At 39.3% G+C, this 19,950-nt stretch overlaps 1 protein-coding gene across 1 annotated transcript; it reads left to right on the plus strand.

The window, feature by feature from the left end:
• The first annotated feature begins 354 nt into the window (after positions 1 to 354).
• On the plus strand, positions 355 to 13,188 carry LOC108023587 (retinol dehydrogenase 13). Its single transcript, XM_017093189.2, has 5 exons — positions 355 to 578; positions 2,808 to 3,460; positions 4,126 to 4,189; positions 12,487 to 12,633; positions 12,736 to 13,188. The coding sequence occupies exons 1-5, from the start codon at positions 481 to 483 to the stop codon at positions 12,989 to 12,991; spliced, it is 1,218 nt and encodes a 405-aa protein (XP_016948678.1). The 5' UTR covers positions 355 to 480; the 3' UTR covers positions 12,992 to 13,188.
• The last annotated feature ends 6,762 nt before the right edge of the window (positions 13,189 to 19,950 follow it).

The raw sequence follows: 19,950 nt of genomic DNA on the forward strand, positions 1-19,950 counted from the left end.
AGGCATTGAGAAAACGAATATGCAACATTTACAAAGAAGTTACCTTTATTATATTTGAAATATTTGAATTTCATAGTCTTGACCATACCTTTTTTAATTGTACCGTCTTTATATTTGTACATATTAACATGTATTATAGCTTAACTAAATATAGTTATATACTCTATTATATTTAAAATATTTAAATTCCATACTGCTGACAACTTGTCATATAAAATCTCAGCTTTTCCTTTAGCGAGTCCTCACTGTACTTACGCGTATGTGCACACATTTATGCTGCGCCCAGCGGGTGACCACGCAAAGATAATTTATTACTATTACTACGGATCCCGTTCAGTTGGCTTTCAACGATTGTGCCGTGCAGACGACGTCACAGATTCATTCATCGATAGCCGGGAGGAGAAAGTGCAGCAGGGACAGGAAGAAAGTGAGCCAGTGCAGCACCACCACAGGGAAGCACACCCAAGGAAGCAGCCGAGGATGGAGCGACTGCTGACCATGTTCGAGGAGGCGGATCCCTTCGCCACGTGGTGGCCCACGATAGCGGCCCTCGCGGTGGGCATTGTGATTACGGTGCGGTGAGTGCGATGAGTCAACGGAAACTGTGTTTTTTTCCCCCGTTTTTATCACCCCCACCCCACATCCCCGCCGCGCACCCATTTGGGGCATAAAAACTTTCGCCTCGGACACACGTAAATAAATGTCGCAGCAGCCCCAGTGAAAACTCCCCCCCCTTTCAGTGTTCGCGAAAAACTTTTTAAGTGGATTTCATACAGAGTCGGTGGAGAAATGAAGAGGAAGTGCCAGAGCAGTGTTGCAGGAAAGACCCGGATAATATGTAATATCTGAAGATTATTTCCATTTTCTCTTTTGAGGGTAGTCCTTTTTTAGAGTACATTGTGATCTAGACAAATTACAGTTGGATAAAGTTATTTACTATGCAAGCAAAAGAGGAAAAAGTGAGAATTTTAATGGTATTATTGTAACTATGTTAAACACTCAGGGGAATATTATTACAAAAAAAGTTCAGTTTAGATTTGAGATCTTTTAATCCAAAAAATCCCAATAAATTACTACACTTTTTAATATTTTTAATCATTATAAATTGTTTAAAAATAATAGCACTTTTTTGAGTAAATTCTGTTCAAATGAAAAATCCCCCAGAAATGTATATTTTCACAGGGTATCCCAATGTCTTGATAATAACTAGCCCTCTTACATTCCCGTTTTTGTTGTTCCTTCGCTCTGCGAGCTTCGCGGTTTTTTGTGACCCCTTGCTATCTGTCGTTTCGCAGTTGCAGGTGTTAGTATAAGCCGAAAAAGCGGAAGCGGAAATGGAAGCGACTGCAATATGGCACTCCAGCATCCCCCTTCTTTCAGTCCCAGGCCCTCCGCCTGCACCACCGCCAAATATTTACAAAGTGGATTTGCGCAAGTTGGGCTCAAAGTAAATGAAATGCCAAATGAATTCCAAAATGAAGGATGGCGCGGAAAACTTAGAGCTAAGTGCCAAAATAAGTCTCTGCTAAATGAAGTGGAGCAAATGGAATGTGGTGAAGATTATAGAGGAAATAGCTGACTGCAAGCTGCAGAACTTCAAGTGGCTTCGATGGTGGGAGAGTAAGCCATTAAAATAGGGCTCTTATCTAACTAAATGTAATATTTTAAAGCTTCGTTCCATAAGTGCCTAATTACTAAATAGGTTGCTAATTTTCAAATGTGTTAACATGTATGCACTTTATTTAAATTGTGCAAAGCTCAAGTTTCAACACAACAGCACTAACGAACATAAAATGCAATTAAACGAATTGGAAACGAATTAGAACTCTGCCATGCGAAATAATTGACTCCAATTGTGATTGACCCTATAGTTACCTGTTTATGTGGAAGTTTGCTAACATGTTGCGCTGCATTGGAAATCAAGAAATAAATACTAATTAGTCAATTAAATAGCCGGGTTGGGCTAATGCCATTTTGTTTCCTGGGGCTTGAAATTAAATAAATTAACACACACTCGCCGAATTTATTGGAGTTGAAAATGAGTGGTCGGAGTTGGTTAAATCACAAAATGCCCTCAGGTTGGCTTATGCAAATGGGCACGCTGATTCCATTAACGCCTATCAATAAGCCAAACCTCCGACAATATTCCTCCATCATCCTCGATAAATGAGCTGAACCAAGCACTTAAAGAAACATAAGATCGAAACTACAATTTTGAAGAAATAAATTTGTTGTTTAATATGTAGGGGATAAATTTATAAATCCTTTATAAATCTTTTTACTGGAAAGATAGTATATAGAGGCCCGGCTTCACAATGCTATAATAACTTTCCCATTGAGCTATGTTGCTTTTTAGCGAAACTATTAACTCTGGATTATGTTATTATGAAATTGGATAGCTAAAAAACTCTGTAAGGTTTTGCTGTTTGTCAAATTAGCATCACTTCGAGGAAACAATTTTTTTCACCCGTAAAAATTTAACTTCAGGTTATCTTCCTGACAGTTAGGCAAGTAGAATTTTAACATGAGATTAAGAAATTATTGTTTTGAATTTAAACAATTAGAAATGTTAAATTAAAATAAATTTGGCGCTCAATAAGGTTCCTTTTTTGGCCCCCCCTGAATTTTGAAGACCACGTCGTAAATTTAGCTGAGTGCACACACGCGGCGAGGATGCAGGACGTCATTAAGCGAACCATAAACCACAGGCCACATGCCGGATGCCACTCCCACCAACTCTCCCGGCCCCGCCCCCTTCCCCACTTGGCCACCCGCCGTCTAATCTGTATCCTTTACCCGCATGCCAGGACCTTAATGAGCGGCCAGCGCTGTCCGAACGATAATCAAATCAAGGAGCAAATCGTGGTGGTCACCGGCGGCAATGGCGGCATAGGCTATGAAATTGCCCAGGCTCTGGCGTGTCGAGGTGGCCGGATAATCCTGGCGTGCCGCAATCTTCAGGCCGGCGAACGGGCGGCGGCCATAATCAAGCGGGAGCTCGGCTGCCGCACCCCCTTGAGTGCGACGGATCCGGATGACAATCCGGCGGATAGGTACTGCGTGGAGGCCCGCTACTTGGACCTGTGCTCGCTGCGCAGTGTCCATCACTTCGCCGGCCAGCTGATGGCGGAATTCGAGCGCATCGATGTGCTGGTGCACAATGCCGGCGTGGTCTTCGCCAACACCCAGGTGCCCACGGAGGATGGCTTCGAGCGGCACTGCCAGGTGAACTACCTGGCCCCCTTCCTGCTGACCCACCTCCTGCTGCCGCACCTGCATCGCTCCGCGCAAGGACGCATCATTTTCGTTTCGGCCCACGCCCATCAGGGGGCCAAAATCGATTTCGACGATCCGCTGAACGTGGGCACCTGGTCGGTCAAGTTCCACGCCCGCGAAGCCTTCGCCCACTCCAAGCTCTGCGTCCTGCTGGCCACCCGTTGGTTGGCCAGGGAACTGAAAGGTAAGTGCCGAAAGTTGTGGGTCAGATGGAGGGGTTCTCCCTTTGGGCTCCTCCCAAGAGAACCAAAAACTGCACTCGGAGGAACCGTTTTTTCGGGCTATCTCAATTGCTCGGTTAGTGCTCATTAGGCCGGAAAAATGTAATTAATGAGTTCATATCTTCACTGCTCTTGAACTTTTCTTTGACTTTTTCAATATAAATTATTTTTCAATGAAAAAAAATTTGTTTCTTTCTGGGAAATTATTTGGAATTTTGAAAATAAAACATTTTAAAATATTAATCTATTTACAATTCTTCTTAATGGAAAAAAAACATTTTTTTTTTGTAAACAACTTTATTTTATAATTACTTCTTATTCTAGGGAAAACCATTTCTTTGTATTGAATATAATACTCTATAGATGTCAAGAAAAAAAACAACACAAAATTCTACAAGTATAGAACACCAATTATATTTCTTTAATTATTTAATATTTGTTTTGTGTTATATTACTTATATTTAGTATTATTTTATTTGTTTATTTATTGTAGTAGTTATTCCTTGCACTTTTCTCCCAGTGCAGTGCCCAGCATTTTGCATAGCTTGCACTGTGAATAATTAATGCATTCACTGCGCAATCTTGTTTTCCGAGAAGAAGTAACGAAAATCCGCTAATTTCCCCACAGGTACCTCGGTCACGGTCAACTGCTGCACCCCAGGACTCGTCCGTGGAACCCGCCATTTTCGCAAGTAAGTAGGACCAAGTAAGACCCGTTCGAGGGAATCGGGAAGGGGTTCCCAGACCCCAAAACCCAGACCAAACTAACCAAGGAGAGCCCGAAAAGCCCGCAACCCAAATTGAAATTCAAACGAAACCGGGACAAAGTGTAAAGAGCAAAATGCAACTGAAACTCTAACTAAATTTTAAGCTCATTTCGTGGCCGCGCCAAAGACAACTTTTGCACTTTCATTAAGCAAAGCTAGTTTTGTCTCCGTCTCCGTCTCCCTGTCCCACCTACCCATCCCCTCCTTCCATCTCTATCTGCCCGACTTTGTATCTATGTATCTTTGAGGTTGAGGGGGCGTCTCGTTTTGATGCAATCAAAAAGTTGCCAAGTCTTTCGGGCGTGGCTCGAAATGGAAACCCCCTTTTTTTTGGCAACAGCATCAAGGTAACACATTTCAACCGAAGGCCAAATTCATTTGGAAATTCCAAATGAGTTGGTCAAATACCGAAAGCCGGCCTAAATGCAACCAGGGAAAATGGGTATTAGATTGCAAGGGCATGTGGGAGCAACAAAGTGGATAACATGTGAGAACGTGAAAACAAGAAATATTTTAAGAGGGCATCCGAATTGGAATTTGATGAGCAACAAGCTAGGAATTCAAATTTATTTAAGTTATATTTTTAAATATTCCTTATTCAAATACAGTCACCAAAACAGAGGTATTAGAGGGAGCAAACCAAGAAACACACGCAGAAACTCATTACGACTCATGGTCATTTCTGGTTGCCATCGATTTTCGGGCTACACGATTTACCATTAGTTGGCAACACTTAGGCTAACATGTTCGAGCATAACAATATGCCAGAATGGGGGCTCTACATTTTGTTTCTAAATCCGTTTTTAAGGCATGCAAATTAGTTGCGATTCTGTGAGAAAAAGCCGAAAGCCGAAGAAGGGCATTTGCACAATACACAGAAAAGGACGTGCAAACACGAGAAACAGTTGCAAATTGCGGAAGGACAAAATGTCAGCAACAACAGCCATCAACAGCCACATCAGCAGGGCACTGAAAAAAAAATCCTTATTTTCTAAGTATACTTTTTACTGAACTTGTAATTTTTTCACTCCGTCATTTGTCAATAGAAAGCAAAAGAAAATAACCACTAAAGTTCAAAGATCTAAACATTTTTTAATGTAAAGGTGTCTAAAAGTATGCAACATTATTTTTATAAACCCCTTTTTTTATATTGATTTATGTGTCACAATGTGAAACATCTTTAAAATGTATCCAAAAGTATGCAACAGTATTTTTCTTTATATTTTATTGAGATATTTTAGAAAACAAATGAAACACAATGTAAAACGCTTTTTGCCGCAGTGTAGAGAGCAACAACATTTGGCAAACTGCGAAGCCAGAGCCAAATGACAACAGCTGCAATGAACTTTCACCCAGCCACGCCCACAGCTCATCATCAAATGCAGATGAGCTGCCATCGAGTGGCACAGCCGCCAAAAAAGAGGGAGACAGACTCACATAGAAAGAAAGAGAGGGGGAGAGGGATGCTGGGTAAAAGTGAAATGCGGTAATTAAAAGCGGCCAAGTCAGAGACGCGGGTCGGGCGCAATTGAAACGGCGGCGGGTCAAGCTCGGGTCCTACTTTTGGCCAGGCTCCGTTGGGGTCAACTTTGACCGCTTGCCCCGCCACGACGTCCCTTTGAGTTATGACCCAGACACACACCCCGGTGACAGCTAGAGTTCCCCTACGTTCGCCTCTGTTGACGCTGCTGATGCCGCCAGTTGTGTTGGCAGCTCGACTTTTTACCGAAAAGATTTATTCCTTTTCGGAGCGACTCAGGAAGATATTATACCCCACATATAGCACATCCCATGGAACTACAGGTTTTGGTTAGAGGCATCCTGATTTTTTTGTTTAGCAATTAGTTAAAACTTCACTTATATTTATTGTTTAACTTAAACGTTTTTATACTCTGCTTAACATATGTTTGACATTTCAAATAGAGAATCTTTTATACAACATTTTAAGCGAACAAAATATTTTTTAATATCAAATATATGTATTAACTACTTTTTTTCGTTTAGATTTTAGTTAGGAATAGAATTATATATTTGGAAAACATTTCTTAACGGTATTTTGAATATACGAATCTTAAAAGGTGTCCAAAAGTATGCAAAAATTTATTTAAAAATTGATACATTGCCTATTTTTCCTCCATACCATTAGAATTAGGCCATGGCATCTCTGATGTCCAGCATCAAGTCGGTGGCACACTGTGAACTTACTGCCGGCCATGAACATGAACATGTCCGGGCCCAGTCTCCTAATGATGGGACCAGAATTAATGCGAAATTTATTGATGCCCTCTAAGCTGGCACAAAAGTTTTCGCTTGTTCTTGCCCGGCTTCCTTTTTTTGGCAGTTATAAATTAGAACTTGCCGACAATGTGCTGGTACAGAGGGCTGGCTGGCCGACCCTGAATACGAAATGATTTCCCAGGAAATACATCTATTCAGAGTGTCCAGCGGGGGCGAGTTTTTGGGGATGAGGCACTCTGATTTATTTATTCAAGCGCGTAAACCTATCCCCACTTTTTTGTCGCGATAAACATCTTGATTAATTTCTTTTAAAGTTAGAAAAAAGATGAAAGGGATTGGCAAAGTTAGAACTAAAAGGTATATGGTTTTTAGTGAGTAATAAATAACATGAAGTAAAGGGGGACCATTTTAAGTAATTTCTTTGGCAATTAAGCTAATAAAGTACTTTTCAAGTGGTTACATTGCCCACATTCGAGATGATTTAGACATTTTAGATAAGGCCAGCAGATTAAACATCGGCCAACGACCATTGAGTTTGTGAGTTATTATGGGCCTGTTAATAAAGCCCTGTTCGCACATGCGGCCAACACATGTAAATGGGGATTTGGGGGTCCTTGGCCAGGACAATGGGTGGCCGGAACAGCAGGAGAGGACCCACTCAGCCGGGGACAATGGAGCAGGTGCTCGAGTGTGTAACTCGCACAGATACAAACGCCCACAGTTGCTAGTTGTTAACACGACCAGCACGTCCAACAAATTACACAATTCAATGGCAATAAATGATGTAAAAGAGCCAACGATTTTAGATACATTTCTCCTCTGCTCCGAACTGCGAACTCCAACCGAAAGAAGCAAAAGTTGGACTGTCAGAAGCCAGGAAGGCATAATCCATCATAGGACACAAATTGTACTGTCTGCATATGTACAAGTTTAACTACCCGGCTTGAGCTCCATTTCCCATTTCCCAGTCCCAGTTCCATTTCCCTGCCGAAGCAGAAACATTGTTAACATGCGTCATTACAATTTGCAAAATGCCATAACAATACGGCAGCAAAAAGTGCCCTGAAATGGGCAAAAACTGGAAGAAGGCAGGGAAATCAAATGCCTTGGCTAGCGTACAAATCATTTGGACATAAAACGCAGCACCTTGACAGGTGGAGGTGGCTTGGCGGTGTGGACAAGGACACGGGCATGGACATGGCCAGGGAGGTGGTGGATGGGAGTGGGGATGTGGAGGCCTGCTCCTATAGGCACGGCACGTGACCCAGGCGCAGCGCCAAGAACAACGGAAGCAGCAGGCCGATGAGTCACAAATTATATCTTAGAGATGGGAACAGCTTCTGTTATTATGAATAATGTATAGTATACATATTTCATTTAAATAATTACAAAAGTCTGTAAGAAAAGAAGCAAGGAAAATGAAAAAATATTATTTTTTAAATGCCTGAATATGGTTTGAAATTTCTTTGCAATATTCTAGAGGAATTTGTCTTGATATAAATGAATATTATTCTGTACTTTAAATGAAAAAAGGTTGCCTTCAGATACTTATATAATGGACCCAAAGGAATCTATTAAAGATTAAAACTATTTAATACTTTCATACTACTTCTTAGACAGCTGTCAAAATAAAATATAAATGAATTTAGACATTCAAAAATATCTGTAACACGTTTATAATCTGTTTGCGGTTTCAACAAAAATTGCTCAATTAAGTTGTATTGTATTTGTCTCAAACAAGGACAACAGAAAGCCAAAACAAATTAAACGAAATAAAACACATGCTCACCTCTAGTGGCCAAGAGCCCGCCCCTCTCGACCCAAAACTTGGCCAACTGCTGCGGGCAGCGGTAATAAAACAGCAAATGAACAGCGGAAGCGACATCAAGTGGCTGTACATGTAGGTGGATGTGAGTTGGGTTCCGCCGCTTGGATGTATGGGAACTGCTTGGTGCACATGGGGGGCACTCAGAGGATTTCTAGGGATTTTTCAAGTAGTTTTTATAATTTTTAATTGATTTAGGAGCTAAGTTTCTCGGGTACTTCATTGAAAAATTCATAGTTTTTAACAAAACTTTGTAAAGAATATTGGTTATGATATACGATATTGATAAAGATAAAGCTAATCTATTTTTAGCATATCTTAAAATGTTTCTTTAAATAAAGGTTTTATATTAAACAAATATTTTATGGTAAACTAATCTAGTTATTGTTGGATTACTAAATTAAAAAATCAATCTTTATAAATGAATTATTTATTTAATCTCCATCTTCCCTTTAAAACCGTCATTTTTCCAAGTGCCTGTAGCTTGCATTGGCTTCCTGTCCATCGGATGTCTCCCTGTTGTGCTTTTTGCTGCTGCATTCTGTTACATGTTTTGCCTTTGCAAGTAGATTTTCTTTTTACAGACTTTGTAGCGCCAAATTGAACTTCTGTTGTACTTACACACCACTCCCACGCCCTCTGACATGCTACACCATAGCGGGCTATAAAGTATATACCATGCACTATTCATATCGCAGATAACTCTGACTTTCGTTGGCAACTGCAAAAGTGCTGAAGCAGCTGTCATCCTCACCCAGACCCTGCAAGTCCCATCGCCCACTTCCTGACACTCGTCGGGCGTTTTTCCCAGCTGCCATTGATTGAAAAACTGATACCTGCTGGGCTCTCGAGACTGTGGCCCGAACGCTTATCATCTGGCTGCTTTGAACTGCATCTTCTTGGCAGGAAGGTCAGTTTATGGTCTCGCATCAGATCTGATTTATTGCTGCCTTTTATCCACTTGATGGTGGTAAATTTACATAGCTGATCGGAATTTAAGGATTTACTTCGTTTTGATTGCAGTTTTTATTGGTCAGGTATAACCATCAACTTTAATTTGAGTTTAAATAATTTAGTAAATATAAAAACATTGAAAGTAGCCAATTTAAAACCAAAATAATGACAACAGAGCACCTATGTGTAAAACCTTAATAACATAATAGCCAGAAGGGCACACTAACCCTCATCCGCCCAAAACGCTGTCCAATAAAAACAATTAACTCAGCGTATACGCTATTAATTTTTGCCCCAGAGTGGATTCAATTTCCGCCCGTGGCCCATCTATTGTGGTATTAAGGGAAAATACTCGGAAAAAGCCATGCTCGTTTTCCTTTTCAAGCCATTTTGCTGCGCTTTTTCCTTTGGCCGGCAGCGCACTCACACGTTCGGCGAAAAGGTTTTCCTCGTTGGTAATAGCAGGTGCTGCAGGTCGGCGCTTTAAATGAACTTTGCACCACGGCAGCTTAGCGAGTCAGGCAGAAATTTTTCAATCCCACCCACCAGGCGGTGGCCCATAAAAGGTGGGAGCATATCAGACTGCTCGGTGGCGTATACGTGATATTTTATGGTTTACTGAAGTTTAAGTTCAGACATCAAAAGATAGTATTTGCCTATACTTTTTATTCATGGAAACTAATTTTTAATAACAATAAACGTATATTATTTTTATTATTATTACTCTATAATTTCTACAACGATAATATCTTACCTATTTTTAATGAAATGTCAACGAAGCTGCCACAGGAATTACTTTCCCAATTTTATCCGTGAAATTTATCCACTCTTCTAAGCCCTCCCATATTTCCTGACTATACTTTGCAAACAGCCATTAATCAATGAATCTAGAGAGTAGCCCCCGAGTCTAAGCCACGCGACCCGGGCACACACATTTATTTTTGTTTTACACTTTTATCCCATTTTTCCCAGCCAACCATCTGCAGCCCCTGCAGCTTTCTATGCACTTTAAAAATGCAACCAGTGGGGGTGGGGCTTGGGGTTAAATAAAGGGATGCAGGGGGTCGGGGGACGCAAGGACAGATACTCGTATCTAGGAAAACGCTGGCGTAAAACGATGAATGGAATCAACACCAGCCTCGACCCGGGGCAAGGAGATTTAACTTTGGGGGAGAAAGGAGGCGCCATGGGGTCAGAGGGAGGCTCCTAGGGCCAGGTCAGACCAATTCATCCTCAGTGATGGGAGAGGTACTGCTTTTAACAAGTAAAAAATCCATTTACCTAGTAAAAATAATGCCTGATAATTTAACTAATGAAAAGTAAATAACAGGCATCAGTCCATCCTCCAAATCGTAAATTGAGTTTAAAAAATTAAAAGTATTCCTCAAACAAAAAGAATAACAATAAATCACTAAAAATGCAGTAAAAAACGAGACATATTTATCAATAATAAAACCTACCTAGACTATATATCTTATGATGCACCTAGAAATAACTAAATTTATACATAGACTACTTCCCACCACTAGAACCACATGCTAGCGCTTTTATGCGTCGCCCGTATCTGTGCGTACTATGAAATGAATGAAAATGAAAAGCAGTTAATGCTCAAGTCACGGAAAAAGCGTAAATGGAAAAGTTAAACGCATTAATTATTTATTTATCGTTTTATCGTGTTCAAGTGTCGGTGAACTTGCTCACCGTTCAGCATTCTGCGTTCATCGTTCGTTGCCCGCCTGGAAAAACAAAAGGAAAGCGGCAAACGAGGGCGCAAAGCATTAACAACGACAGCTAAGCAAATTGTGCGCAAGTTCGTAATCCTTCCTGAAAAGGCAGCATCAGTAGCACACAAAGAAAAATGCTCTCTACAACTTAAAATATTTTAAATATCTTTATTTAAAATGTTGTATCTTATTACTAAAATTTCATATTAACAATGTAATATTTGCTATTAAAAAATATGTATATTAATTTGTATACATTTCATATGTTTAAATCAGCGTTGAAAAGCATTCTCTGCCGCCACACGCACAGTGTGCAAAATCAAAATTTAATTTCTTAACACCAGTTTAGTTCCTATTATATTTAAACTTCAACATTCCCCCTTAAGAGAGGTATTAAATTCAATAAAACTTAGCATTCTCTGCCGTCACACTCACAGTATACAAATGCAAAATGTCTTTTTTAAGCACCAATTTCATTCGTATCATTTTAAACAAAATATGATATTTTCGATAAATATTGATGTTTTTCTCAGTGTATCGAGTAAAAAGAGAGGTTGAAAGAAATGCTTGGATGCTGGGTCGAGGGTGGCCATTTCGCACAACTCGTTGAGCTCAGTCGCTGGAATTGGCCCACGCCCAGCTGCCGAGATGGCCAAAAGCTGGAGATCAACGTTTGAGCGGCTGAGTTGAATGGAGGACATCTGGAGGTGCTGCCGCCCTTATCGCCCCAATTGAAAATGTCATTAAAACAATGAACCAAAAAGGAATTGTTGAAATTTCCTTAAGAGGCCAGATTTAGTACAAACTTTTTACCAAACTTAACTGGGATTTAACTATTTAATTGAATACGGAATCTGCTTTGAATAATAAACAGAAAGTTTAGCAATAAACTTGATTTTTAAGTTGTGGCATAACTTGAAAGTTTTCAGAAAATTTCCATAGTCTGAATCAAAGCAAATTCAACAACGTCACTGGCAAAATTTATTGTGGAAACTACATAAATAAATCAAAGAGGTTTTTGGAGTTTTCTACTTAATTAAATTATTTGAGATGTCAGGATGAAGTAGGAAATGTACTGCCAATTGTTAACATTAATTTATAGTTAATTTGAATATTTTATGTTTGATTTTCATAACTTGAAATACAAATTTAAATTAAAAATAAAAAATATATTCTACTATTTTTAATCGATTTCATAAGTTTTGATAGAAATCTTAAGAAAATAAGACACTTATAATATTTATTACAATGCTTTAAATATTTCAAAGTTCAATTATGTATAATTTTTGTATTTTGTTTCATATACTGTGACATTTGGGATTTTTAAAATTAAATAAACCCAGAAATGGCTTTAATGGAAGTTTAAGATTTTCTTTTGGTAACAAAAACTGCATTTAAAAGGCTCTGAATTATTAAGAGCGTCCGCAATGTTGCCGGATAACTTGACTTACAATGCGTACAATAATTGGTTAACTTTCCAGCTCCCCGCTGATGTCGTCCATCTGCGTGAAGGCGGTCACCTACCCGTGGATGTGGCTGTTCATGAAGAACGCCTACGAGGGCGCCCAGTGCGCCATCCGCCTGGCCACCGATCCCCAGCTGAAGGAAGTCACCGGCGAGTACTTCAAGTGAGTGGCAGTTGCCATGGCCACTCCAGCTGCTGCTGGCCGCATTAGCAGCACTTTGTTGGCCACTTTTTAGCAACATTCAGCCTTTTTTCTCCATTGCAGTGACTGCGAAATTGCGGAAAGTTCGGAGACGGGCCAAGACAAGGAGTTGGCCAAGAAGCTGTATATGCAAACCATAAAAACCCTCGAAAGCGTTACCAAACTAACCGTCGACAGGGAGGCGTACGGCATGGATTTGGAGCTGGAGACGGGCTCTGAACTGAGGCTGGAGACTCCGGCGGAAGCGGAAACGGAAACGAACCAGCGAGCGGATGGAGCGGTGGAGAAGGAGCAGCAGGAGGAGCCGTCATTGGAGTGATTTATGCCTGGCACGCGGCCCCAGTTCTTCGGGGACTGCCAACTGCAACGTCTATTTGCATTTGGTTTAACAATTGCCGCATTAGGCAGCCTCCTTTTCCCTTTTCCCTTTTTATATGGCTCTCCGACTTTATATAGCCCCCTTGAAAGACCATTCCCCAGGAAATAAATGCAACTTTAATGTGCGAGCAGCGAGAATTTGCCGAGTTTGTACTTTTCCTGCAGCAGATTTTGGAGTTCCAGTCGATGGGTCAAATATGTTGGTGCTTGTGCCTTTGATTTATTTCCAATTTAAAATGCTCTCGCTTGGGCGAGAATCCCTGCAAGAGTCCTGAATGGACAGTTCCAGGCAATTTGCCTAAATAATAGAGTAGGCGCAGCGCATTTATGGGGATTTTAAAGAAGACAGAAATGCTAGACATTTATTCCAGGCATTCCCTTGCCAAAAAAATGTTGTAATTTAATTAGCATATAAGCTTGAGTTTTTAAATTAAATTTAAATTTTCGTATTTAAATTTTCATCCAAATAACAAGTCCTGTAAATACCAGCGTGCTTTCAATTAGAAATTAACCCGAACCCCACTAAAATCCAAAGATAATTTCCATTACAGCAGCAATGTGTAAATAAAACCCCGACTAGCCCCCCGAATTGTAATCGTAAATTTAGAAAACCAAATACTGGGATTTCCACGAGCACAAGCCTGAATGGGGGGGAGAAACGGCTAATTGCGAAATTTTTTTCGCTCCGTCTAAACTTGGCCCACTCCCAGACCCCGGGGCCGAAATGGCAACGCGTGCCAACAAACTGTTGATTACCAGCAACAACGGGGTCTTCAGCACACACAGATACATATTTATCTTTATATATATGGATGTATGGACGGGAAACAAACCAGAGATGCAAGGCCAATTATTTTTAGTTCAGCTAAAACCGATTTCCATTATAGTGTGTGCACAATGTACAATGAGAGGCTTAGACGAGGACATGCCAGGGGCAGACAGTCGGGAGAATTGTACATTCCGAGGTCCAGGACCCCTGGTGCACTGAAGAAAATAAATGGATTCTTTAGTATCTGAATGCCAGTTTTGTGTACCTTAAGATTGAGTACAAATTAAGATAGATTTTTAAAGATTAAAACAAATAAAGATCTTATTTCAAAATTAAATAATAAAATAAAATATAGACACGGTTATATTTAAAAAGATATATATAAATAAAATAAATGCAGATCCCAATCCAATAAAGATATAAAAATCCAATAATTACTTCGAAAATATATCCAATCATCGGAAAATAATACTTTTTTATGACTTAATATTAGTTATTAGTGGTATAAATTATAAGTGTTATGTATTTATTTAATCTAAAATCATCAATACTACATTAACATTTTATCGGTTTTTATATTTAAAACTAAATAAGATTAGGCAATTTAAAATCGAAATTCGAATAAGTTAACATATTAAATCTAGATAAATTATTTTTTTAAATTTTTATGTTACATCAAATTATTACAATTTTAAAAATATTTCTCTCTGCAGCAGGACACATGCAACTGTCTCGTCGCAGCCCCGCTTTGTATGCTATGGAAAATCTCTTTATTATATTACGTGCGACGCTTTTGTTGTCAGTTGGCAGGCGGCACAGCAGCAACAACAAAAGCCAGCCTCCCCCTTTTGCGAAAAATGGCCGCCCACCCACAACCACCCCCTCCTCCCCCAAACTCCCACCCGCTCGCTTTTTTCCGGGTGGGGTAAGCGCCATGTGTTGCTAGAGCAATTTTATGCTTCCCTTTTCGGAGTTCCTTCGTTTGACTGGCCCAGTTTCTTTCCGCCCATTTCTCCACATTTTCCCCATTTTCCCGACGCTGCGAAATGAAAAGCTCTTAGCGTGGCAAAGCGATTACGTTGCTGGCGAAAAGCTTTACGTTTCCGGTTACCTTTCCGCAGCGGCGTGTTAGCGTAATATGCAGTTTACGCGCTTCAATTTGGCCGCCAAAGGGGCTCTGAAGGCGACTGGCCTCCGGTGTACCATGTGCATCTGTTGAAAACGTTAGATTCAATACGCATGATTTTTTCCAGTGCAGAATAAAGCTTTTGGGGAGCAACAGTGGCCCATAAAAAGCACGCTCATTCGACTCTCTTCAATAGGCATGCTTATCTCTTAAGTTTCGGCTGCTCTTTAGTTGCTTCTTGTGGGGCTTTTATAAGACTCCAAATATTACGTATACGTAAACAAAGTGGGGGTATTGTACTTTAAATGTTTTTTTATTTATAAAGATTGTCGATGTTTGTAAATTTATGATTATTTACTAGAATTTAACTTTTTATAATTAATTTTTTATAATTTATTTCATTTTTTAAGGAGATTTTATATTTTTTTATTTTTTTTTTTGTAAAGATTCTGAAGGTACTTAAAATGTGCCACTAAAAACTTTTTATAACTAACTCATTTTTCATAAAAAACTCTCCTTTTTTTATTGTTTAATATTTTTTAATTTTTTTTAAGTTTAAATCAATTTTTTTGTTTAGCAATAACATTTTAATTTAAAGCATTAATTTGCTCTAGAGTTTCGTAAGCCTGGCAACCCTGACATCTCTTAGCCTGACACCATTTCTCTTCGTTACAACTCCCGAGCTTTCGAGACACCTGTGAGAGAGCTTGGCGACCATGGCTTTCACCTCTGCCGCGGATTGCGGATTGTAAACAAACGCCCCACCGAAATGGAGAGGAGTAAATAAACAATGCGAAAGCCAAAATAAAATAGAATCAATTGGAGGAAGCGCGTCAAGAACGAATAAAATGTGAGAGCTGATGTGGGCTACTCTAAATCAGCATCCTAAGAATCCCCGATTCTCCGCCCCGGATTCCCTGCCATCTTCCTCTCTGGCGAGAGAATCTCTGCGGGATTTACAGGGAAGAGAGAGAGCGTAAAGCCGAGTCCAAATCGCGAGTTGAGTTGGGCTCGGGAATTTCGTTTAGATTTTGCCTTTTCCGCCGTTGCTGCTGATTTGTTTGCGATTGCTGCTGGCTGCCTGCGAGAACTTCGCTTCAGTTGCGCGGCGGTCGAGGCGAAGTGCAAACGTGCGAAACTTTCTCGTTGGCCTAAACGACAAAAACAGCGCAACGTGGACGTATCCACGATGCTGCCACGGAAATAAAATAAAAACTAAGAAAATACTACGGCTCACACACACACACACATACACACACAGCGAGCGAAACGGCAAACAAATATTGAAAATTCTAAGGAAAAGCGCCCGGGGAAATGGGGCACGAGCAAAGGTGTGTTGGTATCTAGCCCCTGTCCGTGTGCATATTAATTATTCAAATTAATTGCAACACATTTTCAACAAGTCTATATATAGTATGCGCCATGCTCGCCAAGTGTTGCATCTTAAATGAGTGTAAAAAATAATCGACAACGTCGCCTTGGAGTGACGCCAGCTGAAAACAAATTAAACCAAATGAAATTTCCCCGAGAAACATTAAAAATTAAGTGCCACAGTCGACTCCTTCGCAGTTTCCCGAGCTTCCTGCTTCCTGTTATTATATCATCTTCTGCATAAGTGGAGTGCCTTTGTTGCCAAATGGCCACGCTTGGTCGAGGGTCGCAAGTTGGCACAGTGGTGGCTTGTCTTTAATTCATGCGATTACCACACAGCACATTTAATTATAGCATGCAAATATGCGAATTGTGTGGTAAATATATTGATCTGTACAGGGTAACTGCTTATCAAGTGGGCAAGCAAATATGGGAGGTCCTTTTTCACTTGGCTCTTGCTGGACTTCCTTTAACTGTGCATATTGTTAAATAAATCAATAAGATTATTCGCTAATGTAACAAAATAAACACAAATATTAAAAATAAAAAAATTTTAAATAATTAAAAATTAAATTTAACAATTTGTTAAATTATATATTTTATAAAAACTGTAATTTGATTAATTATTTCAATTTAAACTTTTTTTTCTGGCCTAAAAATATTTTCCTGAACTCAGCTATTAACGTATACTTAATGTTTATCGTAAAAGGCGATCTACTTTAGTTCTCTATATTAGTTGCCTGAATCTTCCTGGCTACATTGCATTGCAAAATTATGATTGTAAATCATTTTTATCGAGGGTGCACTGTAGCGCTGTCCTGCCACGCTTCAATGCAAATGTTTGTCTGCGCCCGCGCCCGTTAATATTTATTTTCTCCTTTGGCCGGGCGGAAAACCTCCCAATTCGGAGTCCGCCAGGCACTTGAGCTGGAAAAACAAACAAAAACACATTCGAGTTGTTCCTTGGCCTTGGTATTTATGGCCGGTGCGTCAGCCTGTGGCACACACACTTAACATGGAACACCATTAAACTTGTGCCATTATCGCATCTAGTTCTCTTGAGATTTTGCACGGGGAGAAATATAGTATTTCCTGGGAAGGGCTTTGAAACCTATATGCACTTAGGAACCATATATTATAATCTTAAAATTGTTTACAATGCTATTGAACTTGTGCCATTTTAATATGGAATCCCAACATTAATTCCAAGCTGCAACCACTTCGACTTCAAAAGACTGGACTCATTTGAGGAATCCTAAGACCCAGATTAAGTATTTTTTTGGCGTGCAGAGGATTTGCTTGGGCTCCACCCACAGTGGAATTTGAACTTGTCGTGGCATCATCATCGCATCTCGCTCTCGCTTTCGCTCTCGGCTCGGAATTATTATCACTTTGCTAATTATCTATCGATGATAATGATGATGCCATGCGAAAGACCCCTCTCTATAGCGCCCCGTAGCCCCGTCTCATTCGAGTTTCTTATCAGAAAAAACGCGCGGCTTCGCCTATTTGCATTTTTTTCGCTTTGTGTGTTGTTTCACATGAATCGAGAATTCTAATAATATTCCAACAAATAAACATGTGAGTACGTATGGCCCAAGTTCCCAAAAAAAAACCATCCGATAACCGATAGGGGGCAAAAATTAAAAGCCATGAAAAGGCCGCTCTATGATTTCCAACTGGAGACGTCTGCGGGTATACGGTTATCATTATTCCCTGAAGTTTCGAAACAAAAGTGTTGCAATTCATTATTCCAAACCCAATGGAAACACATGTTGTTTGCCTAACGCAATTAATGAACTCAAACTTGTTGAGCGATCTTGGCATGAGCAACTCTAATTTATTGATCAATTTAAAATCTAAAAATATACTCTAAAATATTAACATATCATTTGAATAACAAACCAATGCAAAGGCAAAATGAATTCTAAACTGATTCTAAACAAACCTAATTTGATTGTTTGCAATTTATTGTTTGTTTTATATCAAACTAGACCTCATTAATCAGTAACATAACAATAATTATATAAAAGACCATGGGCCAGAAATCGAACATGCCTAATGGATCCATTAAAAGTAATGTATATAAATGACAGATTAAAATATTTTCCGACAGCACACACAAAAATATATATACAATTTTCAAGTACTTGACCCAATTAATTTCATTTTGGCAACTCTGTAGATATTTTCCCAATTTTAAGAAATAAATTGGAACAACATGTGTTACGTTTTATTGCTTTAGCAGAAAAATATGAACACATGTCTTAAAAATTGGGGAATACTTTTAAATGTTATTCTAAATAAAAATTAAAAAATGGGAAAACAAGTTGTAAATATATAAATTTAAATATTACTAGTTTTAATTCACTTACTTTAGATTAAAAACTAAGGCGCAAATATTTAAATTTAAATATTTAAATTTATGGAAAAAGTCATATTTTAGGATTGAAGACGGTCAAACATTTTTCCTTTGAAGTTAAGGACACAACTAAAGATATTGAAATTTTAGTTAAAATCACCTTTTTTATATAAATAATTATAAAGTTCACTTTTACTTGCTTTCCTTTAAGGCATTGTTAGGCTAAATCGAATATTTTCGTAATCACACACACAACATCTGCCCGCTTGGCACAACTTTTGCTTGTCACTCTGAAAGGAAATCACCTTGGCCCTGGCACCGGCTAACGGTAACGGGAAAATCGCTTATCAAGCCGCAGGCTAGGGGCCCAGCTCCACCCCAAGCCACCAGCCACCCACCACCCCACAGGTAGTTTCTCGCCAGCCTTTCAGCCTTGACAATGACAGCGAGCGAAGAAAATGGGCGCTAAATGGGCGCGCTCGAAGCGGAGAAAGAGTGCAGAAACTGAAGCGTAGAGGGGGGAGAAAGCCCTCTGGGAAAGGTGGGGGCAATCGGAGAGTGCGGCCGTTACAACAAACAAACAAAGGAAACAAACAAACTGGGCAACAAATGAGGGGAAGGGGGAGGGCGGGGTAAGACTATGCCGGGTCGAGTGCTTTGGTTCATGGCTCACACTCACACTCACACACGTCGCAGTCTCTCACTCTCCCTCTCTCTCTCGGCTTGTCCCCATCTCACTCTATTTTGCTCTGGCCTTGTCTTTCTCCATACATTTGTCTACACTGAGGAAAAACACATATATTTTGAAACACAATCTGAGAATATTGCTATTTTAATTTGAAGAATCTGAATATATTTCTTTTAAATTACTTTATTTTATAAGTATCCTTAACCTTGCAAAAGAAATCACGTAAAACTATGAGAATAAACTTAAAAAAAATTTAAAACCTAAAAACAAAATTAACCAAACAGATTTAAGATTAATAAAATAGTAGAGATTACTATAAAGACTGGTAACTATTAAAATATATTATGTTGTTCAACGTTATAAATTACTAGTTGAATTTCAAATTACAATTGGATTTTTGAATGATTGACTAAACATTCTTTTTAAAAATAAAGTAGAGATGGTTTTTATTATATATATTTTTAGGATTGGGAATCCTATATTAAAATTAATTTTATTTAAAAGTTATTTAAAATGCTGGTAAATAAGAAACCATCTAATAGCCCAATTACAGTGAAAAAAGAGAACTTGAGGGGGACAAAACT

Source organism: Drosophila biarmipes, chromosome 3R (genome assembly GCF_025231255.1).
Source record: "Drosophila biarmipes strain raj3 chromosome 3R, RU_DBia_V1.1, whole genome shotgun sequence".
Taxonomy (NCBI): domain Eukaryota; kingdom Metazoa; phylum Arthropoda; class Insecta; order Diptera; family Drosophilidae; genus Drosophila; species Drosophila biarmipes.

Excerpts from the sequence above, each read along its gene's own strand:
- LOC108023587 (XM_017093189.2), top strand. The coding sequence starts at position 481 with ATGGAGCGACTGCTGACCATGTTCGAGGAGGCGGATCCCTTCGCCACG. Across the intron at positions 579-2,807 it reads GGCATTGTGATTACGGTGCG|GACCTTAATGAGCGGCCAGC; the intron begins GTGAGTGCGATG and ends CCCGCATGCCAG. Across the intron at positions 12,634-12,735 it reads GTCACCGGCGAGTACTTCAA|TGACTGCGAAATTGCGGAAA; the intron begins GTGAGTGGCAGT and ends TCTCCATTGCAG.